Genomic DNA, 26,522 nt, shown 5'->3' with positions numbered 1-26,522 from the left:
TGTAGCAAGGGTCTGAGGGCTGCACCTGCACACCCTTCAGTCAGACCCATGCTGGCCAGCATCTTTCATTTGCCACATCTTAAATGGACCTTTAAAAAACCAGCAGCATTGTCCACAATAGCCAAAATATGGAAAGAGCCCAGATGTCCATTGACAGATGAATGGATAAAGAAGATGTGGTATGACTCGGTCATCAATAAGAATGAAATCTTGTCATTTGCAATGATGTGGATGGAACCAGAAGGTATCATGCGAAATAAAATAAGTCAGTCCGAGAAAGATAAACGCCATATGAGTTCTCTCATATGTGGAATTTAAGAAACAAAATAGTCGAACATGGGGGATGGGAAGGAAAAATAAAATAAGATAAAGACAGAGAGGGAGGCAAACCAGAGAAGACTCTTCAGTGTAGGTAACAAACTGAGGGTCGCTGGAGGGGACGTGGGTGGGGGGATGGGGTAACTGGGTGATGGGCATTAAGGAGGGCACGCGATGGGATGAACACTGGCTGTCATACACAACGCTGAATCACTGAATTCTACCTCTGAAAATAATAATACACTCCATGCTAACTAAAGTGAATTAAAATTAAACATTTAAAATAAATAAACAAATAAACGAAAGGACCGTCACGCAGTTTCCTGTGTTGTTTTGTTTCCGTTCTTCAGCCAACTCCTGCTCCCAAATGGCAGATACCCGGATGACCACAGGTACTTTTCACCTTCTGGCCCTGGAAAAACCACCTTGGTTTAAAGCCCTTTCTTCTATTAGATCAACACCAAAACACTCTCAGGAGTCCTTCTAGAAGAGTGGTACTTTACCATAAAGACAGTGATGTAGGAAGAGTCTGGTCAAAACCAGAGAGCCCCTCCCTAAAGTCAGCATTTGACAGGGCACTCTCCTGACACACTCCCCCAGCGTCCCACTCCACTCTCCTTCCCAAAGGCTTGTTTCCTGGTCTGAAACCTAAGCATTCGACTAACTCAGCTCACATTGGGCTTCCACCTGCCAAACAGATTTCCGCTCATCCTCCACAGACTCGGTTATTTACTAATTCAGCAGACATCTCCTGAACATTCCCCAGATGCTTATTCATTTCTCCAACCACACACGTTTACGTATTGAGCAACCACAGCCTACTACTACATGACAGAAATGAAACTCGCCATGGTGGACAGCGGGGACAGACGCTACACTCAGAGCAAGAGAGCCTATGAGAGAAACCGACGATGATCGGTGCTGGAACAAGTAAGTGAGGCGTCGCAACCTGGGGAGGAATCAGAAACAGGGTATTTGGTGTCGTCGGGCGGAGGATTTGGAATAGTCTGGAGGTTCTGAAATTCTTTTCTAGGCAAGTGATGGCTGAGTCGCTTTCTAGGAGAGCGAAATCTGACGTTGATAGGAAGCAGCGTTGCGTTGAATAAACTTAAAGGAAACCCTGGAGCAAGAATATCTGTGGCACCGTTTTCTATTATACTGGCCAACCCAGTTCTCTGGCTTGAGTTCCCGGGTCAGCTTCCCATCTCCGCCCACACGGGGAGCACGGGCCGGTGCTGACCACCAGGGGGCAGCCTTGCAACGCAGGCGCCGCGGTGGTCTGAGGCTGCACCCCACGCCCGGACTTGGGAGCGCCCGATTCCCAGCGACGAATGCTCGGCCGCGGGTTACGTTGCGGTTGGGCGTTGTTTTCCCCGAATGTGGTTTACCGGGGACTTGGCATTTGCTTTTCGCATCAAGCGTGACAGCAACTTTGCAAACCTCCCTCTTGTATCCCGGAACTCTCGGAGGGTCACTTTCGGCCCTGAAACCTGCAGACTGAGGAACCCTGCCTCCTGCGAGGACCAACCACGCACCCCGAAGGAGCCCCGCAAGCCGCGACACCGCCCCAACTGCATCCGGTCCGGAGGCGCCTCGCGGAAGCGACTCCCGGGGGTAGCGCCCGCCCTCTGCTCCGTGCCCGCTCCGCCCGGAACCGCCCCAACCGCGCCGCTCCCCGCCCCGCCCGCCTCAAAACTTCCCGGCGTACTCCGCCACCCCGGACTGCCGCAGCACCCTGTCTGCCGGGCTCTCAGACCTCTCGCTGCGTCCCGCCAGCTCCACCTCCCGACCCAGCGCGGCTTCCCGCCCTGCCCCCACGCGCCCCCTCCACCTGGAACCAGGACCGCCCCAACTGCGCGCCACCCAGCCCGTCCACTGCGCCACTACAAAAGTCGACAGAGCCCGGAGCCAGCGCGGCACAACCAGCTACTGATCGTGAGTTTGCCAATCCCAGAGCTTTACGGTTGGGCGGGGACCGAGCACCTGGGCACGGGGGCGCGCCCAAGGTGTCAGAAGCACGTCCAAGAACATGCCCTCATTCCGCGCGTTTCTTTCTTCTCTGGTCCAGGGTTTCGTTTCCTTCAGCCAGTCTGGTGCTATTTGCTGTTTGTTTCAAAACACATTTCTTCGCCTCTTTGAACTTGTGAGTCAGGAATCTGATGGATGTGAGTGTGTCCGCGTGCTTGCCCACACCTGTTTCTAGAGAGCTGCAGTCAGAGTTCGGAGGAACTATTATTCATTTCCGGGGGTGGGGGTGTGTGTGTGTGATGGTTTTGCTGTTAAAGTGTAGACGTCAGATTAGTGGAAGATTTCTCTTTCAAAAGTAGGTACCATGATCGTGACCTCAGGCGTCCTGACCTCTTCTACTGCTTTTCCCCACTGCTGCACCAGAAAGCAGAGATCACCCACCAGCCCCATGATGCTCCATGTGGGTATTGGTTCTCTTTTGTGAGTTCCCTTTCCTGGGAGCATTACTGAGAAACAAGCGGCTGGATGGGAAAGGAAGTTAGGGAATGGAAAGGAGCTGTCCTTGTACAGGAAATACGGGGGATGCTCAGGGATGCCAAGCCTGCTAGAGCTTTGTGGAGAATGCAGCAGGAAAAACATCTGGAAAACGGCGGAGAGCCCAGACCCTGGATCCAGAGTGAGGCACTCAGCTTTTACCTTATGGGGAGAAGATGAAATTGGAGGGTTATTACGAAGAGAGGTGGGTAAGGTGGCTTGAGGAAGAGTGTGGATGACAATCCATCCTGGCACTAAAGCCAGCTCCACTTAGTCTAGATGTGACTACAGGCTGAAGGCACTGATGTTTGAGAGACCCCGGCGACAGACGATGCAAAGTGAGGTAGGCGGCTGGCTGCGTATGGAAACAAGAGAGAGGCAGGAAGGAACCAAAGGTAGAGGAGAGCTTTGGGGTCTCAGTTTAGTTTCTTCCCCCAAAGGAAAGCCTGCTACAGGGACTTGAGTCAGGTGGTTTGTTTGGGAAGTGGGCCCCGAATGCCAGAGTAGGAGGTGGGGAGGGAGAGACCAGGGAGGAGGGAAAGGCAGTGAAGCGTGCATGGCTGAGCCGTTTACCACTGCGGGCAGCTGGATCTCAGCTTCTCCTGAGAGGAACTCCAGAACGCACCTGAGCTCCACCACCATGGCGTGTGTCCCCCAAACCCCCCACTTCCCCGGGGTGTCAGCTCCTCACCACTTCAGAGCTGCCCCTGTGCACCTGCACCAGGGTGGAGGCATCTGAGCGCTCAGGAAATTCCTTCATGGCGACTGCTGAAGTTGGAAGTCAGGTGACTAGAAGGGACAGGGGACCCAGGACATGGCCCTTGTCACTTGGGGAAGCTAGAAAGGTCAACATAGGGGCAGACCCATGTGTTTCTTACGCACTCACTGTGTACTCACAACAGGGTGTTTTTCTATGCATTCTCTTAATCTTCAAAAACAATCCTCCAAGGGGTGTACGATTCTCTTTTTATAAATGGGGAAACTGAGGCTTAAGTCATTTATCCAAGAGGAGCTGCTTTAAGGGAACAATAAGCTCAATTTTAGGCACACTGAATTTTAAAAGACCTCTGGAAACCACAGAATGCCACCCACATACAGGTTAGGGCAGACATGATAAATCGGGAGGTGTTTCAACTCCCCAAAATGCAGTTTCTGAAAGGTCGCCTGATCTTTTTGTCCACAGAGATACAGCACAATATTAAGTCAACTTCTGCACACCAGCTGTTACCTCATACCAGGCCCTGCAGGATCCAGCCCCTCCCTGGGCCGCTCAGGTTCTGCTCCGCCCTGCCTGGTGCTCTCTGGCCACCCTGCCAGGTGCTTCTTTGGACTCGGTGTGTTTTTCTCCTATAGCACTTCCGATCTCAGTTGAAATGTTAGTTCCAGCTTCACAGTCACATCCTCATCTAGGCTTTTCCTGTCAATCTAAATTCTCCAGATGCTTGATAACACATCACTGGTTTACTTTCATAGTAGTTATTCATTGCTGCATTTATCTGCTTCTCTACCTATTATTGTCCTTCCCCTTCTGAAATATTAGACTCATGATACTGGGGCCCTCATCTGCGGTGTTCCTTGCTGCACCCCAGTGGTTGGTGCACAGTAGGGAACCCAGAAAATGGTTTCTGTTTGCATGCATTTAGTTGCTGTGTTTCCACTCAGTCCTTCATCAGCTGTGACCAAGTTGAGTCTTTGATTTTCTCTACAGCAGCTAGTTGAACCATGACAACAACTCCAGCCTGTGCTTTTGAGGCTCTCATGGAGGGAGTGACCAGCTGGAATGTCCCCAGGGGCCCCATTCCATGTGAACTGCTTCTTACTGGAGAGGCTGCCTTCCCAGTGATGGTGAATGACAAGGGCCAGGTCCTCATTGCCGCCTCCTCCTACGGCCAAGGCCGCCTGGTGGTGGTGTCCCATGAGGGCTACCTGCTGGATGCTGGCTTCGCTCCATTTCTTCGTAATGCGGTGGGCTGGCTCTGTCCCTCACCTGCGGCTCCCACTGGAGTGCACCCCTCTCTGCCATCACTAGTAAGTATCCTGCAAGCCTCTGGGGTTCCGGCACAAGTTCAGCCAGAAGTGGGGGCCCCCGTGGGGGTTTACTGCATCAGTGCCTACATTGATACGATGACTGCAGAGCTGATCCAGTTTGTGAAAAGTGGAGGCGGCTTGCTCATCGGGGGCCAAGCCTGGTATTGGGCCAGTCAGCATGGTCCTGACAGAGTGCTGTCCGGGTTCCCCGGGAATGAGGTGACAAGTGTGGCCGGAGTATACTTCACCGACATCTATGGGGACATAGACCGGTTCAAAGTCTCTAAGAAGATACCCAAGATCCCATTCCATGTGAGGTGAGTGGTATTTCCCAACAGGGAGTCCGATACATGTTAACAATAGATCCATCTCACTCTTGGATGAGCTTTTTTTTTTCTTAAAGATTTTATTTATTTGAGAGAGAGCTCAAGCATGAGCCAGGGAGAGGGGAAAAGGAGAGGGAGAAGGAGACTCCCCCCAGAGCAGAGAGCCCCACAAAGGGCTCCATCCCAGGACCCCGAGACCATGACCTCAGCTGAAGGCAGACACTTAACCAACTGAGCCACCCAAGCACCTCCATTTTTTTTTTTTTTTTTTAAGTAGGCTCCATACCTAGTGTGGAGCCCAAACAGGGCTTGAATTCACAACCCTGAGACCAAGACCTGAGTGAGATCAGGAGTTGGATGCTCAGGGGCGCCTAAGTGGCTCAGTGAGGGGGGTTAACTGGTGGGGTCCTTATGATGATATTAGTGGCTTTATAAGAAGAGAGAGATTGAGAGAAAGAAGAGAAAGAGAGAACAGTCAGTTGAGAGTCCAATTCTTGGTTTCAGCTCAGGTCGTGATCACAGGGTTGTGGGATCAAGCCTGGCATTGGGCCCTGCACTCAGTATGGAATCTGCTTGGTTCTCTCAATCATACACTCAACTAACTTAGCAACCCAGGTGCCCTTCAGGTTCCATTTCAGTACACGTACTTATCTACTCTGTTTTGGAACCACCACAAGCCAAAAACAGGATTCTTAAAATGCACTGAGGCCCAAAGAGGCTGGGCTCTGACTGCTACTCTGTCCTGCAGCCAAACAGAAAACCTTACCTCATTCACCTCTCTGTCTCCCGTGTCTAGTGCCTGGGTTGCTGAGAGTGCGTATCCATGTCTCTCAAACAGATGAAAAAACATTGGTTTATCTGTGTGAGCACTACCCTGTGCCAGGCCCCATTCAGCAGTCCAAGCCCTGCTACCTGCTCATTTATACTCCAGTGCAGAATTAGGCAACTGAGGAAACCAATAAATAGAAAATCTAGCAGGTGTTGATAGGAGCTACAAGGAAAGCACAGCAGGATAAGTGGTCAGAGTAACAGGGAAGGGAGTAGAGGGTATTTAGGTCATCGGGGAAGGCTTATCTATCAGGCCCAGTCAGGACTAGCTGGTGTTGCAGAGGGACTTAGTACAGGAAACTAAGGGTGATTCAAGGGCTGAAAACCCTTAGGAGAGACAGAAGGGTGACCAAAGGCTTAGCAATAGGGCCACCTGCAGAAGAAGGTGGTAGTGTCACTGGAGCCCAGGAGATGAGTCACCTGGTGGACACTGGTGCCTTGCTAGGACACTCCCTGGGACCTGGGGTCTCAAAGGAGACATAGTGATTGTCAGAAACACAGCCTGAAGGGTGAGACAGAGACTCGGCTCCTGCCTGCCGTCAGGCTTCTACCCATAGGATGGGATACAATGTCTATTTCTCTCACTGTGGTATTAGCAGCCATTAATCATCATTGCCTAGCCCTAGATCTGTTGATTCATTAGTGGATATAATATGGTAGGTTTAAAGTTCTAGCATTTTTTTCATTTAGTATTTAGAATACTTCTATAAAAATGAACCTCCCTGGGATGCCTGGGTGGCTCAGTTGGCTAAGCACCTGCCTTTGCTCAGGTCATGATCCCAGAGGCCTGGGATCCAGTCTCACGTCAGGCTTCTTGCTCAGCAGGGAGCCTACTTCTCCCTCTGCCTGCCACACCCCTGCTTCTGCTCTTTCTCTCTGACAAATAAATAAAATCTTTAAACAAAAAATGAACTTCCCTTCTTCCACTATTAGCTTGCCCTGTGGTACAGTCTGTGTAGGGAAGGCAAGACTAAATGCTGGATTCTCCCTCTCCTCCCCTTTTTAACCAATTTTCAAAACACTGGTTGGAGTGGATCCCTAGAATCTTCCAGAGGTCTCCATTGTGAAAGCATGGATTGAAACACTCACATAATAAATGTGTTTCATTTATTTTTATCAGTGCTACTGATGAAGTAGCTTTGTCGGTCATCTGACCTTTGGCCATTGTGAGCCGAGTCACAAAAAGGCTCCTGAACACCTGACATTTTTGACCCAACCCTAATGGACTTCCTTGTTTAGGTCTCACATTACACATTCCTGCCCCAGACCCAAGATCAGCCATTTCTCCAAGGAGCCTGCCCTTCTTTGAGTGGGAAATGGTGGTTAGGAGCCAAAGTCGGCCGAGGTGCTCACTGATCCTGGGTTGATCATTACTTCCAGGGCTTTTGAGTGGACAGAGCTAAGAAGTATTTTTTAAAGATAAACACATCAACCGTTCATACTGATGCTTCAAATGCAACTTCTGGGCTACAAGGTTTTATTTCATTTCAACAATCATGTATCTGTTTCCTATTTTCCCATGATGAGAAAGCCTAGCTCTGACAGAAAGCACCTTAATAACTCATTAACTTTATGCCACAACACACACATAACAGTTGCAAAATAACAGTACTACCAGCACAGTTAAAGATTATTTCCAATTCCTTTCATCCCTATGATATTTTTTATGAGGTATATAAAGCCAAATTACCATCCAGATTACCTCTAAACGACATTTAGATTAGCCCTTCTCTTTGTGGTTATACCACTGAGTGGATACACATGTAGATTCATTTGGGTATTTTACTGTTGCTTTCGGGAGTTGCTTTTGTGAATTAATATTATTTTATAGTTATGTAACACAGCTTTGTGGATCTAAAGTAAAACCTTAAGAAGTCAATTTCTGTACCTATTCCCTTTATATAATTTTCTTCTCTCCCTTTCTAAAAAAAATTATCTTTACTTCACTGTTGGTTTATATATGTACACACACACACACACACACACACACTTGAAAAAGATAATAGTATGCTACACATACTTTCTACATCTTACTTTTTTTACTTAACCTTACTTTCTGGGGATGCCTGGGTGGCTCAGTCAGTTGAGCATCCACCTTTGGCTCAGGCCATGATCCCAGGATTCTGGGATCCAGCCCCTTGTTGGGCTCCCTGCTCATCGAGGAGTTTGCTTCTCCCTCTCCTTCTGCCCCTCCCCCAGCTCGTGCTCACTCTCTCTCTCACTCTGCTCTTTCCCCGTCTCAAATTAAAAAAATAAAATCTTTAAAAAACAGATTAAATTATGGTTTCATAATAGCCGATAGATATGCACTACATATTTTATTACACTGAAATGTACAGGTGCAGCACAGTTTATCCAGTTAGTTTTTTACTGACAGACATTCAAGTTTCTAATATTTACTTTTTTCCCAATATTCTTACTATTACATCTATACTATAATAAATGCCTATGTGCGTATGTCTTCGTATTTTTGCCATATCACTGGAAATGAAATTGGCAAGTCAAAACAGAACTGTAAATGTAATCTCAGCTAAACATTACCAAATTCCCCAGAATTGGGTTCCCCAGGAACCCAAATCAAAGACCAATACAATGTGCAGGAAGTTTACAGGAAGGGACTCTCCAAATCAACATCTCTGGGGAAAGGGAAGATGGAAGGGTTGGACAGAAGTTGGGCTATGAGGTGGATACTTAGTAGCAAATATTTTTAGTGATATTTTCACTGTTAAGTAAAACACTGGGAAAACTCTTAAGTGTCTAGTAAATGGAACATTGCTTAAATTACTATGGCATCTCTTTCTCTTCAGCTCCTTAAAGACTTATTACAATAAGGAATAAGAAAATACTCATCATAGACAAAATTAAGATACAAAACTATACTCAACTGATGCCAAATATATTAAAACATGTGTACATACATAAGGAGAAAAAAACACTAGAAGAAAATACAACAAAATATTAATAGTGATAGGTGATTATTATTTTATCTTTAAACATTTCTGTAGTCTTCAAATTATCTATAATTATAACCCAAAGAAGACTTTTTTACATTACTTTTATGCCTTTTTATAAAATCTTAAACAATAGAGAAATTTCCTCAAATTATACTATGTCTTTCTTTGAACTCACATCTTGTATTGTTTTATTCAATTGGCAACGAAATAGATAAAGAAGCAAATTTCCCTAACATATCAATTTTCCTTCCCTCTTTCTAGTACCTGTCCATTCTTTCATTCATCTAAAATGTATTTTGGGGCTCTTGATTTCAACTCGGGTCATGATCTCAGTGTCATGAGATCAAGCCCCATGACAGACTCTTGCGGGACAAGAAGCCTGCTTAGGATTCTCTCTCCTCCTCTCCCTCTGTCCCTCCCGCCATGCACACACACTGTCTCTCTCTGTCTCTCAAAATAAATAAAAATCGATAGGCAGATAGATAGATAAAACGTACTATGTGCCTGTGAGGTTCTAGACACTACTTTGGGCACAGGGCTTATAGTAGTGTTAACTATAGTTTCTATAGGTCATTATGGTAGTGTTTAGTCTCTACTTGAACGACCAACAGAAGTGCTGGGAACATTCAGGTAATGTATGAAAATAACTCTTCCACATTATCGGAGTTCCTTATTTGCAAAACTTATACTGAAATAACAATATGACATTAAAGCATCTGAATATGTTTGTTTCTCATTATCTCCCTAACACAATCTTGACCTTTCTATAACTTCCATCATCATACATCAATTTTGCTACTTGTGATTGTGTACTGCTAGTCTGTATTTGTTTAAAACCATTTCTCTATTTTTTTAAGATTTTTTATTTATTTATTTGACAGAGATCACAAGTAGGTGGAGAGGCAGGCAGAGAGAGAGGAGGAAGTAGGCTCCCCGCTGAGCAGAGAGCCTGATGTGGGGCTCGATCCCAGGACCCTGGGATCATGACCTGAGCAGAAGGCAGAGGCTTAACCCACTGAGCCACCCAGGTGCCCCAACCATTTCTCTGTTTTTACCAATAATCCTTTTAATGGGAGTTTCTAGTCACAGTATATGTGCCATCATTTGTTTAACTGTGTCCTTTTGTTGAGTACTTAGGTATTTTCTAATTTGGGTACTTCAAGTAGGAGCTGTAGCTGATACATCAGCCACACACATTCAAAAATTCAAAGACCACAAGTGTAACATTAGATTTCTTCTGTTACATACTTTCAGGAGATTTGCAAATCCAGTTATTCAAAAAAATAACATTGGCAATTTGATGGCAAAGTTATTTTTAGTTTTGTTTTTTTTTTAAGATTTTTTATTTATTTATTTGACAGAGAGAGATCACAAGTAGGCGGAGAGGCAGGCAGAGAGATAGGAGGAAGCAGGCTCCCTGCTGAGCAGAGAGCCCGATGCGGGGCTCAATCCCAGGACCCCAGGATCCTAGGACCCTAGGATCATGACCTGAGCCGAAGGCAAAGGCTTTAACCCACTGAGCCACCCAGGTGCCCCATTTTTAGTTTTTTTTAAAGATTTTATTTATTTATTTGTCAGAGACAGAGAGACAGAGAGCACAAGCAGGCAGAGGCAGAGAGAGAGGCAGGCTCCCCACTGAGCAAGGAGCCCAGTGTGGGACTCGATCCCAGGACTCTGGGATCATGACCTGAGCCGAAGGCAGTGGCTTAATCGACTGAGCCACCCAAGCGTCCCAGCAAAGTTATTTTTAAACCCTGGTTTTCATACTTCTCTTTCTACTCTGGGTCTTCCCTCAGCTCTCAAAAGCCAGTTTATTCTCCTTATTCAGTTTCAGCTCAAACCCCCTCCTCAAGAGGAGCCTTTCCCATGACCCTATTGAATCTAGGACTGACCTTCCAGTGTCACTCTTCCCCTTTTATGGCCTAAACATCAGTGATCACAATCCGTACATCATATCCCACCTGTGCCCTTGTGAGTGCCTGCCCAGCAGCCAGGACAGAAAGCTGCAGGAATGCCTTGACCTTGCCTGTCCTGTCTGCTGCTTTATTCTCAGTGCCTGCTGTGTGTAACGTAGTAGAGAGCAAGAGATTATTTGTATGCCATATAAATTAATGAATACATAAGTGAGTACACATCCAAAACCATAAAAAAGAAAGGGTGGCCTAGTATACAGTGTTAACCCCACACTTAACTTCTTGTTAAGGAATGTTTTGCCAGGGGGAGCTCAGCCAAAAAAATGAGCTGAAGCTGGTCAACCAGGTCAGCTCTGAAGTCTAAGAAGGCCTGATTACTTTAAGCCTAGGCCCTTGGCTCAGATTTGTTCCTCCGTCACCTGGCAACCCTTTAGAGGTTTTTAGGGAACTTTCCAGCCAGCAAATCTTGTCAAATGCTCCTGGACTGACCCAGCAGGTTTGCTAACTTCAAATTCCTGCTGGAGACAGGAAATACTCTGTCTGCCAAGGGGAGGGGCATTCTCTAAAAGCCAACAGAAGATACTCTCCCTGTCCTGTCCCCAAGGGCAAGAGCTGACTGCACACCTATGCTTGTAAAGCTGAGGAGGACACGGCACTTGCTTTAATATGCAAAGTCAGTTCCAAAGGCACTCAGACGCAGAATACAAGACACGGAAGAGTCTAGCAAAAACATCATTCCTAGAACAACGCCTCAATACATTTACATGTGGCGTAACCTATAAGGTGGAGAATATATTAGGAACTGCTTACAAAGAAGTAAACATCTGCCGGCAGCTTACGCAGCTCTTGAAGAGTTCGTGTTCAGTCACGTGATCCTCACCACAGTCCCAAAGAGTTTCCACGTTCTGTGAAGTGAGGCTAGACCCTGGAGTTGCCGTCTCCACCAATCTGACCAACGAATGGAAAATGCTAAGTAAAGAGCTGAAGGTGGCAGTTGTGAGGCTGACAGGTACACGGCAGGTGTGCAGCATCGCCTGACCCCACCCCCACCCCAGAGGCGAGAAAAAAGTGGAAACCACAAATCCAAGAACTATCATTAATGTCTTCTCATGTTCTAGAAGAATGAACACATTAGGTGAGATTCCACACAAGCACAGAAGCAGCAAAGCTACTTCAGGATTTGGCGGAAGCCGAAAAGGATGCTGCAGCTGCCATCTTCCCCGCACGGTGGTGGCTGGAACTCCTCAGGTGTGCTCCACCCCTGGTGGGTGGAGTAGGTCTACCTCGGGTCCCCAGAGAGTGGAGGGACTAGCCCCCCAGCGAGCACAGCAGGGGGCCCAGGTGACCTCTGTCCTTCAGTTCATGCTACAACCCTCAGGCCACAAGGAAGTGGGAAGCAGAAACATATCAACCTCCATGTTATCTGGGAAGATGGATGGATGTGGGGTGTGCGTCCAAACACACGGGTCCCGGGTAAGTTAGAAAGCATAGGAAGGATCTGCCGACGCTAATCAGGGAAAAAAATCCATACACTGACTCTATAAATGAACACTGTAATAAATTTAAAAGGGAAGCAAAAGAGAGAAAGGAATTTAGTATGGAAAGACAACAGAATCAGTCATGCCTGAAGAAACACATGACACAGCGAGCAGAAGCAGATTCCCTGAATGTTCTGTTTAGACCTTTCTAAAAATAAATGTTAAATAAGTAACAGAATGAGATGAAAAGGGAGGATTTCAGAGCAAAGAAAACAAATTAAGAACCAAACACTTCAAGAAAAGCCAATTAGGCATCACGAGGAATAGAACAGACGAGGCCAAGGTATGGTGAAGGGGACAGTGACTCACTTTCCATTGAGCCTTCTTGTCCTTGCTGTCAGGACTGGCAGGGCTCTTTGAGCTGCATTCACAAAGCCATTCCCTCTATCACCTGCTTGTTCAGCTGTGATCTATAATGAGGGAGCCAAAGGCAAGCTGAGGACAAATCACAAGTTCATACCCTACAAACCCCCTCCCCACTTCCAGGGGTGATCTATGTGACATTCCTCAGGCACTCCTGCCTGCCCTAAAACTAAGGAAAGGGAAAAACAAATGGTTAACTAACAGAGATCTCAGTTTACAAATGTCTTAGTGATTTTCAAGGAAAAAAGCATTCTTACCAATATCCCAACTTCCAGAAGGAAACTCCCGGTGGTCTTAATGTTAATACTCGACTAGAGGGAAAAATAACCTTAACTTGACAATGGCAAGGCCTCCAGTATCTTGTAGGTCCTCTTGAGCTTATGAGATTTCTTTTGAAAACCTCCCTTTTCCCTTACCTCCTGCAACTCCAAGTAATTATCAGTTGCTTCTCACAACCCCAGTGCAGCTTTGTACCCACAGGTCCTGTCCCCATGCTTTAATAAAACCATCTTTTTGCTCCAAAGACATCTCAAGAATTCTTGAGAAGCCGTCAGCTTCTAACCCTAACGTCTTTCCTGCATCAATCTGTTGTCTTTCCTGAGCACCAGCACCTCTCACTTCCTTTATTCCTCAGTGCCACCTGTGCTGTGAGCTCTGAGAAAACAGTGTTTCCTTTTTCATAAATACTGTATTGTTTGCACCTTCACATCTATATATCTATCTATTATTCATTCATTCGTTTATTTATTTATAGGTTTTATTTATTTGAGAGAGAGAAAGGGGGGTGGAGCAGAAGGAAAGAATGCCACGCAGACTCCCTGCTCAGCCTGGAGCCCAATGTGGGACTTGATCCCAGGGCCCTGAGATCATGACTTGAATTAAAATCAATAGCCAGACACTCAACCTACTGAGCCACCCAGGCACCCCAACCTTCACATCTATTTAAAGCCTCCTTTGTACAACCTATATGTGTTGCCTGCCATATACCCACTTGTGGGCTTAATCCAAAAACTCAATAATTAAAGGAGCGTTTCTGCTGTGTGGACAACGGCTTTAGAGGCAAACCACCCTGGATTTGCTTCTTGTTCCCACCAGGTATTAGCTAAGAACCATGGAGCAAGCTGCCCAACTTTTCTAAGCCTCATTTGTAATGCAAGAATAATATATTTCAGGTTTATCATGATTAAAAGAGATAATCCATATGTGTAAAAACCTAGCATATATTAAGCCTCATTAAGTAATAGCTACTTTATTTTTCAGACTTCAATATTGTAAATAGATCATATACAAGATTTTAAATATTGGTAGATAGATACCTAAGATCATTAATATTGCCCTTATAACATTATCAATCTGCTAAGAATTACCTGGTGTCTCATCTACTATGTTCTACTATGCTTGCACTTCCTTCCTTCATTTTTCTTTTGGGAAACACCCCATCTTTTCACAAAAATATTTCTAAAGGAATGCAAGCTTACAGTGAAAACATACAGACCACAGAGAAATTGTCTTCCCTCCTACACTACTGTCCCCATTCTCACACCTCAGGACTGAGGTAGCTACCACTCTGAGAAGCTTGACACAGATCATCTAATCTGCTCTTTGGTGCATGTGTGTGAGCTGAAAATTACTATTTTATTTAACGTATCCTACTTGAGAAAGTCTGCTTTTTCTGTATATTTATGCCACAAATTAGTGAAATACAGCATTCTAGGCTTTCTCTTGTCCTCAGTCTAGGAGAATATTGCCCTTTATCCTCTGTTCTAATCAAGTGTGTTTTTCATTCTGCTCAATTCATCTCTATCCTCTTTTTTTTTTTTTTAATGTAACTGACCCACTGGAAACTAGAGAGCCGTTACCTTCCCAAACACAATTATGAGTTCATCAAATTTTAATTTGCTTTTTTGTGGTTTTTGCTTTCAGCACTTTGTTTTTAGGACCCTAAAAACTGATGAAAGTTTTATCTTTTGTAAGGTATAACTTTTACCCATGGAAATTATTCATCTTTTTGTACCTTAATTCTTTCCTCCTCTAATTCAGTTGCATCTCATATTAATACTGGCACTTCTGCATTCTTTATGCTGTGTTTTTCAGATACAGTTTTGTTGATATGTAGATTACCTCATTTTCAGTCCTTCTGTGTCAGTTTCAAGTTTGTCTTTACAAGCAGCTTATACCTAGATGATCTTAGCCTAATGCAGGTGCCTCTGTCTTTTTATATAGAAATTTAATCCATTCATATATAGTGATAACTACAGTGTATCTCTTACTCTTGCCTTCTTTCTTTTTATTTTTATGTTCTCTTTGTTTCCTTCTTGACTAAGTTTTCTCTATTCCTTAAATTCCCCCAACACATTTGAGATTATATATTTCATTTCTATTTTTCTAGCAGTTACCTTAACACCTTAAACTTAATTTTTAATTACCTGAGAAATTACATTTGTACATTCTCCTTATTTGAAAAAAGAAAAAATACCAATGAGGCTAAAGTTCTTTTGACCATCACTTTCAATAACAGCTCTCTCTATCCCTTAACCCAAGAGTTTACTGTGGTTTTACCCTGAGTTTTTTGACATTTACACTAACATATATTGACTTTATTTTTGTCTTATATAAACTGCATCGCCAAGTTCTGCTATTTTAGGATTCTTTTTGCTCAGCAGAATGTTCTGGACACCTGTCCACATTAATTTATATGCATCTACCTGTTGTTTTTCACTGATAAACAGCAAGCCATGATATGATTGATGCCAATTTTTTATTTGCTCCTGTTTTATGCTGAAGGGAAATTAAGGAGAAACTGTATAAGAGGTACTTTTTTCAATAATGTTTTGCTACTTAAATAAACTATTTTTTAAAAACATTTGATTTGTATTATGAGACAATAAAGTTTTACAAAGCTAATTAAAATTGGGTATAATCCCACTAGACAAGATGGTCATTGAAGACATTTTGATAAATATTCTTAGATTCTGCTTCTGTGTCTGGTTTTGTGTTTTCTATTTGTTTTAGGTTTTGTTTTTGATGGTTTATTTCACAAAATTTGGCTTATTTAGGGTACAGTATCTTGGAATCTGATTTTTAAATTTTTCCATTAAGGATTTTCCAATATTATCTAATAGTTAATTGATTTACCATATGGCATGCCATTTGTAGTTAACCTGTAACTTATTTAACCAATCTCCCATTGTTTGACATTTAAGGTATCTACAAATTAGTTTTTAAAAAAATCTTGATGGGTGTCTGGGTGGCTCAGTTGGTTAAGCATCTGCCTTTGGCCCAGGTCATGATCCCAGGTCCTTGAATCAAGTCCCTTATCAGGCTCCCTGCTCTGCACAGAGTCTACTTTCCCTCTCCTTCTACCCATCCCCCCTGCTCTATCTCTCATAATGAACATCTTTTTAAAAAATCCTGAAATACAACTTTTTCTGAATTACACTTAGGCCATTTCTCAATAAAAGTGGTAAATATTCTCATCAGATATAAGTGATAATTTTAAAAGAGTGTGTGTTTCCACAAATTTTTCAGTGCAGTATTAAATAATCTACTTGTGTTTCTAGCTCAGAGCTAGCACTTTGATGTTTTCACAGCTTTTTTTTTTTTTGTGGCAAAAAATTAGCTCTGAGAAATGTAGAAGTAGAACTACTTTCTCTAAGAATGGACTATTTTTTCCTAACTTGTTTTTATGTGTAATTACTTGAAAAGACATAAAAGTCAAGCCAGAATATTTACCACTCAGTTGACTAGCATGGAAGAATGCCTGGAAGGGATGACTTGGAGAACGTGGATTTTTAAGATTTGCACGTAAGGCCACTACCACACTCCTCAGTACCCCATCAAGTCTGTGACCACGTCAGTTATAAGAAGCACCGTTATCTTATGTGTCACAAAGTAAGAACAAACACTGTCAATTAGAAAAGGGTATGCCATCAGTTAGTTGTTAAAAGGTGAAAAAATCTGCCTTAGACTCAATAAAGTAAATGACGTTACATACTCCAACCCTGGCAGTTATTAGTGAGAACGAGGAGATGGGTATGAACAAGGTCATCTCTGCACCCCCACACAGATTTCCCCATGCAGTGAGCTTGTTTCAGTGCTTCTCTGACTTGACTGTAGCCCCTCTGTCCCCTGTCACTTTGCAGATGTGGGGAGGATCTCAGGCAGGATCAGCAGCAGCTCCTGGAAGGGATCTCAGAATTGGACATCAAGACGGGGGGAGTCCCCTCCCAGCTGCTGGTTCACGGGGCTCTCGCCTTCCCTCTGGGGTTAGATGCCTCACTCGGCTGCTTCCTGGCAGCTGCCCGCTACGGCCGGGGCCGGGTGGTCCTGGCTGCCCATGAGGCCATCCTCTGTTATCCCAAGCTGGGGCCCTTTCTGCTCAATGCTGTGCGCTGGCTGGCCAGAGGCAAGACTGGTAAATTTGGGGTAAACACGCGTCTAAAAAACCTGTGTACCCTCCTGTCAGAGCATGGCCTGGAGTGCAGTCTGCAGCCCCATCTGACGCAGGACTTGCGTGTCTACTGCTGCACGGCTTACAGTGACAAGGAGGCTAAGCAGCTGCAGGAGTTTGTGGCCGAGGGTGGGGGCTTGCTGATCGGGGGCCAGGCCTGGTGGTGGGCCAGCCAGAATCCAGGCCGCTCTGCTTTGGCCCATTTCCCCGGTAACATCATCCTCAACTGCTTTGGCCTCAGTATCCTAGCTCAGACTCTCCATGCAGGCTGTTTCCCTGTCCCCACTCCTGAGATGCAGAGCTACCACTTCCGCAAGGTGCTGTCTCAATTCCACGCTGCACTGAGCCATGGGGCTAGGAACTTGGAAAAGCAATGGCTGGCAAAGCTGGGAGCAGATGCTGCAGCCTTCCTACAGATCCCAGCAAAGGGAGTCCCTGCTTACATATCCTTGCACCGATTCATAAAGAAGATGCTACATCTGTCGGGCCTCCCAGCTGTAAGCCGGGAGCACCCTGTGGCTGGCGACTCCTTTGAGGCTGCAGTGCTCTGCCTGGCCACGGAGCTGGCACGCTCTGGGACTGACTGCTCCCAGCTGGTGCAGGAACTTGGAACCTGCACCTGCAGCTCAGGACACCCCATCACTGTGGAGATCGATGGGAACAACCCAGGTACAGAGTGGGGAGTGCATCCAGAGCAGAACCTGGGGGAAGGTGGGGTTCCCGGGCTCACAGGACATCGCAGGTACTGAAGCTCCGGTGGGCCAACTTCATTGTCTATGGTGTACTTTGGGGAAGACAGGGCTGAGGTTCTGCTGAGGGTTTTGGAGGGACGCATGCCCAAAGCGTGGATGAGCTGAGGTAGGCAGGGCAGGGGCTGTGCCTCCAAGAGGGGCTCTGAGGCTCCAGGAGCAGCAGAGGCAGGTGAGTAAAGAACTCAGCCTTTCCTGTGGCTTTTGGCAGGCCACTGTGATGCCTGGGTGAGCACGGGGCTCTACCTGCCACATGGAGAGAATGCAGAAGTCTCACTGTCTGAAGCTGCAGCCTCCGCCGGCCTGAAGGTAAGGCCAGAACCCCCACTGCTGACACCCCAAACCACACAGCCACTTCCTTTTCCTCGGCCCTCAGCAGTGCTACCAGGAGGCCGGGAAGGGACTATTCTGCCCATTTCAGATTTCATAGACAAAGCAGCGCAATTTCCGGGAGCCTAAAGAAGGGACTGAATGCCAGAGTGAATTTAGGTACTCAAACCTAAGCCCTTCGATTTCCATGTGTGGTGATGATACCTCCCCGTGGTGATCTGAGGAGGGCCAGGAGCACCTGTCACAGCCTCAGGACATCACCGGCTTGGCCACCAGCACGTGGCCTTTCTGCCTTGTACGTCACTACCTTCACACCTGAGGAGTGTGCTTCATTTGGTCACAAAGATAGGCTCTAGAGGCAACATTAAAATTGTCCTGCCTTAGCTCTGAGGGTCACTTCCTATTACAGGGCACCTTCCGTCTCAGCCGCCTGTCCGGAGCTCGCTTACATTAAACCTAAGAAAAGCAACCTCAGGACTCCAGACAAAACAGCCCTCAACCCATCTGACCAGGAAGGGGAGCCCTCGACAAAGGCAGAAGCAGGAATCAGTCCCCCCAACTAAGGCCAGATCCTGCCGCCTCTGGATGGGTGGTCTCCTGTCTGTGCACAAATGGTGACGAGGATCCCCTCTGGCTCATCCTGCCTTTGGAATCAGCACACTGGCATCGGCCCTGCCACAAGAGCCTGGATTCCACCCAGTACAGGGGCTTTGTGGGGCCCTAGTCAGTAACAGCCTCAGGGTTATCCTATCTGGTCTGTCTGTTGACAATTCTTTGCGGAGCCATTTAAATCCCTGGTTCCATATACTTTTCAGTCCCGATGACTATCGGAGTACTAAAATTTCATAGGTTTCCATGCATAGCTCATCGAGGAAGGGAGCTGGTGTTCTTCTAGTACCTGCCATTCACCCAGCACAACACAGCCACCAACCCTACGCACACAGCCCGCCCTCCTCACACAGCACCCCACACACGAACCCCCGCCCCCACACATACATCATAGGGACCTAGTTCCTCCTACACATGGTGGACTCTCCTCCCCAGGTACAGATTGGCTGCCACACAGATAACTTGACCAAGGCCAGCAAGCTGTCTCGAGCCCCTGTGGTGACTCATCAGTGCTGTTTGGACAGGAGCATACAATCTGTCTCCTGCCTCTGGGGTGGCCTTGTCTATGTCATCGTGCCAAAGGGCAGCAAACTGGGCCCTGTATCTGTCACCATCGAGAGGGTTGTGCCTGCCCCTTACTACAAGCTGGGTGAGTGGACTGAATGCTGAGGGAAGAGGATGCACTGGGGATGCCACCATAGTTACGGGCCGGTTGCTAAGGAAGGGTAGGGTAGGGGCTGGCAGACAGAAGGGGAAGAACTGTTCAAGATGTAAGCAGAGGCAGGAGCTGTGGAATACCATGTCCATGGAGATTTGGGGCAGAACTGAGGGGAGGTCTGCAGGCCTGTCCTTCACTTCATAGCATGTAGACCCACATGTTAATAGTTCATTATTTCAGCTTCCTCCTCCTGGAGTTGAAGGTAAGTTGGGGAAAAGCGAGATAAGCCTACAATATTTATTCCCAGGTAAGACATCTCTGGAGGAGTGGAAAAAATGTATCCAGGAGAGTCAGGCTCCCTGGGGAGAGCTGGCAACAGACAATATCATCTTGACGGTGCCGACAGCAAACCTGCGAGACCTGGAGGACCCCGAGCCTGTACTCCGCCTCTGGGATGAGATGATGCACGCTATAGCCCAGCTAGCAGCCCGGCCTTTCCCCTTCTGCTGTCCCGAGAGGATTGTGGCTGATGTGCAGATCTCAGCTGGTGGGTGCTCCTAGTCAGCGGACCATTTATTCATTCTTTTCTCTTTTTTAATGCCCCATACGTGAAAGGCATAATCTTACCAGTAAAGGAAAAAGACGTAACAGACGTAGACCTTGATGGGGGTGCAAAAGATGTTCCCATATGAAAAGGTGAATCATTTATATCTACAAGGTAAGATTTCACAGGATGGTAGAATGATATCAAAATAGTGCTACTAGGAGTTCACAGATAGCAGTGAGCCATCTCTTCCTTGTTTCAAGGAGAAACAGAAATATTCCTTCAAATGGAAGTCAGAGCTTTCAATAGAAGGAAAGAGTAAGGAAAGAAGTTTATGTTAAGTATTGACTGGTTTACATGAGAGAAAAATAAGGAAATGTGGTTCTAACACAGAGAACATTCCTATAGACTTCAGTTTTCTTCTTAAAAAGATTATCTGTGCTCAAGAGCATAAATCTGTACAACAGTGGCTTACACGACAGAAGAAAAACTGACATTGCTCTAGCCTAAGGGATCTCAAGTCCAGACACAGGACATAGTGTCACAGACTCACATGAGAGGAAACACACACAAAATGAAGCCCTGAATGTACTGAGCATTGCTATGTAATGTGTATTCATCTTCTTCAGAGCCAGAGCAGGGAGGGCATAACCCTGACATGAAAGGCTAGGAAGGGGCTGGGACCATTGAGTTTCTAACCAAGCAGAGCAAGCCAGCTACTTTCCAACCAGCATGGAGACTCTGGCATTACTGGTGGCAACCAGGATGCTGAGGAAAAGTTATTCAGCGGAGAGGCACGAAGGGAGATAGTTTGGGTGCTCCCCACTTTCATCATGCCTCATCTCTTCCTTCTACATTTCCAGGCTGGATGCACTCAGGATACCCCATCATGTGCCACTTGGAGTCAGTGCAAGAGCTCATCAATGAGACCAGCATTAGGAGCAATGGTCTGTGGGGACCCATCCATGAGCTGGGTCACAATCAGCAGCGACAGGTGTGGGAGTTCCCACCACACACCACTGAGGCCACCTGCAACCTCTGGTCTGTCTATGTGCATGAAACGGTCCTGGACATCCCCAGGTCTAAGGCCCACCCTGCTCTGAGCCCTCCAGAACGAGAGAAGAGAATCAAAACACATCTGGGAAAGGGAGCCCCCCTGAATGACTGGAATGTGTGGACAGCTCTGGAAACATACCTACAGGTACGGAGCAGAAAGGCTGGGATATGGGGTGCTTGGGTGGTTCAGTGGGTTAAAGCCTCTGCCTTCAGCTCAGGTCATGATCCCAGGGTCCTGGGATCGAGCCCCACATCGGGATCTCTGCTCAGTGGCAAGCCTACTTCCACCCCTCTCACTCTGCCTACTTGTGATCTCTCTCTGTCAAATAAATAAATAAAATCTTAAAAAAAAAAAAAAAGGCAGGGAGGTGAGGGTCAGCAGAGACCTCCATTGTGTAGCATCCTGGACCCCCTTTGCCACCCCCTCCAGCCTGGGCACAGAAGACCTGGACAGTGGGACTCCTCTAAGTTTGAGGAAATAACACCTGTCCTACTGGCCTCCTGTACTCTGTGATATTAACTAAGAGGAAATGAAAAGTATTTAGAAAACAAGTGGAGAAAATACAGCCTACTAGTCTACGAGTCATAATAGAAGTTCTGAGTTAGTCATTCCTTAGGCTGGAGCACAGCGCTTTCAATCACCAGTCTTGACCATGGTCGCCTAATAAGTGCTTCAGAAGTGGGTGTTGTTTTGTGGGGCTGTTTCTCTTCACCTCAGTTCTGTGGATCGAGTGTTGCAACCATCCATCCCTTCATAATAACAGTGGTGTGTCTCTGTGACAACTGCATTACAGGAAGCTTTTTAGGAGATAACTGTTGTCAGGGTTTTCTGACTTCAGTCACCCCATTTGAACCTGAAAATGTTTTTAGAATGAATAAATGAATAACCAACCAATCCAACTGAAGAACACTGAAGTCCTGAGGCAGGTGGGCTTCCTGTGAAATATGCACAAAGCCCTGTTCCTCCAACAAACTGCTCTGAACGTTAACATAACTGATTTGTCAAACCTGTTCCCCAGATGTCATCTGTCCTTAGGATTTACACCCCAGAGTCAGAATTCTCCTCCACAAAAAGGCAACTGGTCAGACACCCAGGATCCCTGCTCATTCTGCACCTCTATTATCGTAGCTGACAAGGGCCTCCTGCTTGTCGCTTTCTGGTGGGCTATCCCTCCATGAACATGAGACTCTCCTTTTGAGCCCCTTCTAGTGTGCCTGCTTCTTCCTGCTTTTGCCCCAAAGGGAGTGTTCCACAGAACAAAATAGTAGCCTTGAAAATCATTACAGATCTGAGGTGGCTGTATAAAAACATCAATTTTATTCTGTCTGAAATGTGTTGGACGTTCCCAGCCTTGAGGGTCCCAAAGACCAAACATGTGAGATATCAGGGTTTCCCATCTCAATCAGGCTCAGACCCATCTGATGCCTAGAAAAACACTTGGGGCCTGGGAATATAATTTTTTAAGTTAGAGATAATTATAATAACTGTCATTTGCTGAGCATTTATGTCTTTTCAGATATTTGCTTGCCTGTGATGTCCCCTAAAAAATTCAAGGCATACAGGTTCTGTGGTCAAGAGATGGATGGAATGAGCCAATGGGATTGTCTTGATGTGCAGGGGCAGAGTGGAGACACAGGGGCACATCATAGGAGGGAAGCTCGTGAGTGATCAAGGGGAAAGAATCACTATGACTGAAATACACTGGAAGTGCGTGTTGCAGGAACTTCCACAAACTGGCTCCTCATCCTGTCCCTTCTTTCTCTTCTCAGCTCCAGGAGGCCTTTGGGTGGGAGCCATTCACCCAGCTCTTTGCTGAGTACCAGACACTCTCTGGCATCCCCAAAGACAACACTGGCAAGATGAATCTGTGGGTGCAGAAGTTCTCGGAAAAGGTGCAGAAGAACCTGGCTCCATTCTTTGAGGCCTGGGGGTGGCCTGTCCAGAAGGAAGTGGCGACCAGCCTGGCCCGTCTGCCCGAGTGGCAGGAAAACCCCATGCGGGCGTACATGCATCGTTAGGAGGAAACAATGTGCAGCAAGGTGGTGGGGGGAGAGGCAGTTAAGTCATAAGACAAATGACACCAACATTCTCAGGAAATGCCCTTGTTACTGTTCCCTGGTTTATACTTCTGCTCTCACTGACTTGTTTCAGCATCCTAATCCTCCAGCAGAGGATCTTATATCTGTGCATCTTAAGGTCCCACGGGCTCTCGGCTCTGACTTTTGACCAATAGTATTTTGGGTTTTTTTAAAGATTTTATTTATTAAAAAGAGAGAGAGAGAGAGCACAAAACAGTAAGCAAGAGCAGGGGAAGGGCAGAAGGAGAGAGAGAAGCTGACTCCCCCCACCACTCAGCAGGGCATCAGATCATGACCTGAGCCAAAAGTAGATGCTTAACTGACCAAGTCACCCCCATAAACCCTGACCAAGAGTTCTAAAGACTATGGCTTTACATAATAATGTGATCTCACCCCTGCCAGCCCTAAACATGGCTGTTCACTTCTTATGCTAGAGAGACAGGCTGGTATAGAGAGCCCTGAACTTGGCTTTGGTTCTATGGAAAATCTCTTAAAGTCTCTGTGCTTCTGTTCTCATGCATGACATGAGAAGGGGATAAAAGTCTGCTGTTGGATAACGGTAAACGAGTTCGTCCACTGCAATATGCAAACACATGCAAGGGTATTCTTTAGCTTTTGCCAGGGCCCGTGGTGGCCTGTCTGTGTGGACAGCCTGCAAACTGGATCCCATTTCAGAGCTGGCCCCCTGGAACTGGGCACGCACTCTATGTCTGTGTAAGAGTTTTAATGCATTATCAGTGTTCTTCCAGGCATGATCGTTACTGGATCCCAGCCTGTCTTATGTCCCTTCTCCCACTCTGGAAGGATTCTTAGGTGAGACCTAACCCAAATAATTGTGTAAACTCAAAAGAGATGGTATGAAGAATACCTGGGTGGCTCAGTTGGGTAAGGGTCTAACTCTTGATTTCGACTTAGGTTGTGATCTCAGGGTCGAGAGATCAAGCCCCGCATCGGGCTCCACGCTCAGCACGGAGCCTGCTTCTCCCTCTTACTCTGCTGCTCCCCCTGCTCACTCGGCCTTTCTCTCTCTCTCAAATAAATGAAATCTTAAAAAAGAGAGAGATGCTATAAACTCAGACTGGATGTCACAAAGCCTCTTCATCTTGGTTAGTTCCATCTTCTAATACTTTTGTTTCAACCAAAAGAAAACATCACAGTAGCAAAGCCTATCAAGTCTACCAGCGTGTTTGTTCTTTGCACAGAAGAGGCGACTGACCCCCCTCTGGTCACCACAGAATCAAGGCAGTGTCCGGTGTTAACAGCAGCCGAGGTGAGAAGTCTGCCTGCACGACAGGCCTTACTCGGGACCAGGATTATTCTGGGTGCAGCAGACCAAATTAACTCACCATGCCGCCTCCCTGTGCGTTCACATTATCGATTCCAACCCATCCCAACTCTTTGCCTAAGTGGAGTTCTCATTAGAGCTCTGTCTCCAGGATTAACCATGGGGTGTGACCATTTCTCTCTAGCTTGCTTTTAAACCACATTTTTGTTCTGTTGACTATCATTCCATGAGCTGCATTCAGAGCAGAATAGCTCCTCGGAAGGAGAAGTGATTTACTGAATGTCTTTCTGAATCCCTTCCTCCTCCTCCTGGTTCTAGGATAATTTCCTTTTATTCCACCTTTATCCTTTGCCAAGGGCTTTTTACATGAAAGGCGCTCAATAAACGCGTGAATGGAAAGAACAGTGATGACACGGAGCACACAGTGACAGTCAGTCTGTCCCAGGCATTGTGTGGGGTGTTTTCTATGCGTTATCCCATGGAATCCTCACAACAGGCCTTGGAAGTAGGTACTATTATTATCCCACGCCATAGTTGAGGAGACAGATGTTAAGGGAAAGTAAATAACTTCGGAAGTAACGAAGCGAGTAAGAGGAAGAGTCAGGGCTTGAGTGAAAACCCCGGCAATGAGAAAAATCCTCCATGAAGACTCAGAATTTAAACAAAAATTCACCTAGAAAATGGAAGCTCACCAAACTTCTGATTTATCTCATGTTAACTATGGAATTTTTATTAAATATCAAGTTCAACCTCCAAAGATACTGGTACCTGATTTTGCGGGTTGTCTCAGCATATGATGAGCCTCCCTATAGGCAGAGGAAGGATTTGAGCCCAGGAAATTCAACTTCAGAACTGGAGTTCTTAACCAGGATGTTAAGGAGGGTGCAAGGATGGATAAATCTGGGTTTAGGAGGTTGCCTAAGAAACAAAGACAAAAACCTGACTCCTCCCCACACTCTCTGTAGTGGAAACTGGAGCCTTCCCCTTCTTACAAGTGGTTCTGCTGCTTGTTTCTAAGTTCACAGTTACTTGTCACTGTGACAATCTCAGGGCATTCTGTACTCCAGAGTATATTTGCTCACAAGGATGTGAATGTAGCCACAGTGAATCATCAATAAACGCTGTTTGTCAAAAAAAATTAATAATTAATTACTTTAAAAAAATAAATGCTCTTTACCAGGAACTGTTATAAGTGCTTTTATTTATTTATTTATGCTCACAGCAGTCCTACAGAATAAGTCCTATTACTGTCTCCCCTTTGCAGAGAAGGAAGCACAGATACAAAGCTAAGTGGTGAAGCCAACCCTGTTCCCTGGGACTCCAGAGCCCACACTTTCCGCCAACGCGCTACACAGGCTTACTGAATCTGCTGCAACCTCAACTCTACTTGCATGAATCTTACGTGTATATGGCTACTGGCCCAAATGGCCAACCAGATTCAAACTGCTAAAAACCCAACATGGTATTGTCAGTCACTCAAGAAGAAATTACTTAATGATAAGGGTCATTCATCCAAGGTACACACCCTTTAATACCACAACCCCTGCCCTGCCTAGTCTGGAGCATTTTAAGATCCGATGCTTCAAAGGCACAGCTCGGTGCAGTCCTAGAAGCTTGTCTTAAACACAGGACTTGTATCCAAGTGTCCTTTGTTCATTCTTAAGGATACCCCAGCTTCCATCTTCACGTCTCAGAGTGTGGGGCAAGGAACCGCAATTGCTCTTATAGGCTATTAGATCCAATATCTGAAATACCAACATTCCTAGAAAACTAGATAAATTCCAAAGGAAAGACATCACCCTGGGGTAATTTAGGGAAGTGGTAATGGCTGCCTTACAGTTTTAAAGGCAATAAGAAGGACTCTGCCTACCTCTCCCCTCAGCACTACATAGCCATACCTTATTAGAAGAATGGACAGTTAATTTCAAAACCATTGAAGCTCTAGTGGTTGGTCACACTGAATGCACCATAAAGACTCTTACTTCTGGCAAA

General features: G+C 46.1%; 1 protein-coding gene and 1 long non-coding RNA gene across 3 annotated transcripts in view; one reads left to right on the top strand and one right to left on the bottom strand.

Moving 5' to 3' along the window:
* Positions 1-26,522, bottom strand: part of LOC308352240 — a 200,727-nt gene that overhangs the window by 158,363 nt on the left and 15,842 nt on the right. The gene's annotated exons all lie outside the window — the stretch shown is intronic.
* Positions 4,543-25,705, top strand: LOC308352238 (TRPM8 channel-associated factor 2-like; the record flags this gene model as incomplete). Its single annotated transcript, XM_080818340.1, has 7 exons — positions 4,543-5,165; positions 16,913-17,889; positions 18,181-18,278; positions 19,344-19,557; positions 19,874-20,113; positions 20,974-21,311; positions 22,937-25,705. 7 exons carry the CDS (start codon positions 4,543-4,545, stop codon positions 23,183-23,185), a joined length of 2,739 nt encoding a protein of 912 aa, XP_080674466.1. The 3' UTR covers positions 23,186-25,705.

Source organism: Martes martes, assembly GCF_963455335.1.
Source record: "Martes martes genome assembly, chromosome: 11".
NCBI lineage: Eukaryota > Metazoa > Chordata > Mammalia > Carnivora > Mustelidae > Martes > Martes martes.
This window is presented reverse-complemented; position numbering and strand designations above follow the sequence as displayed.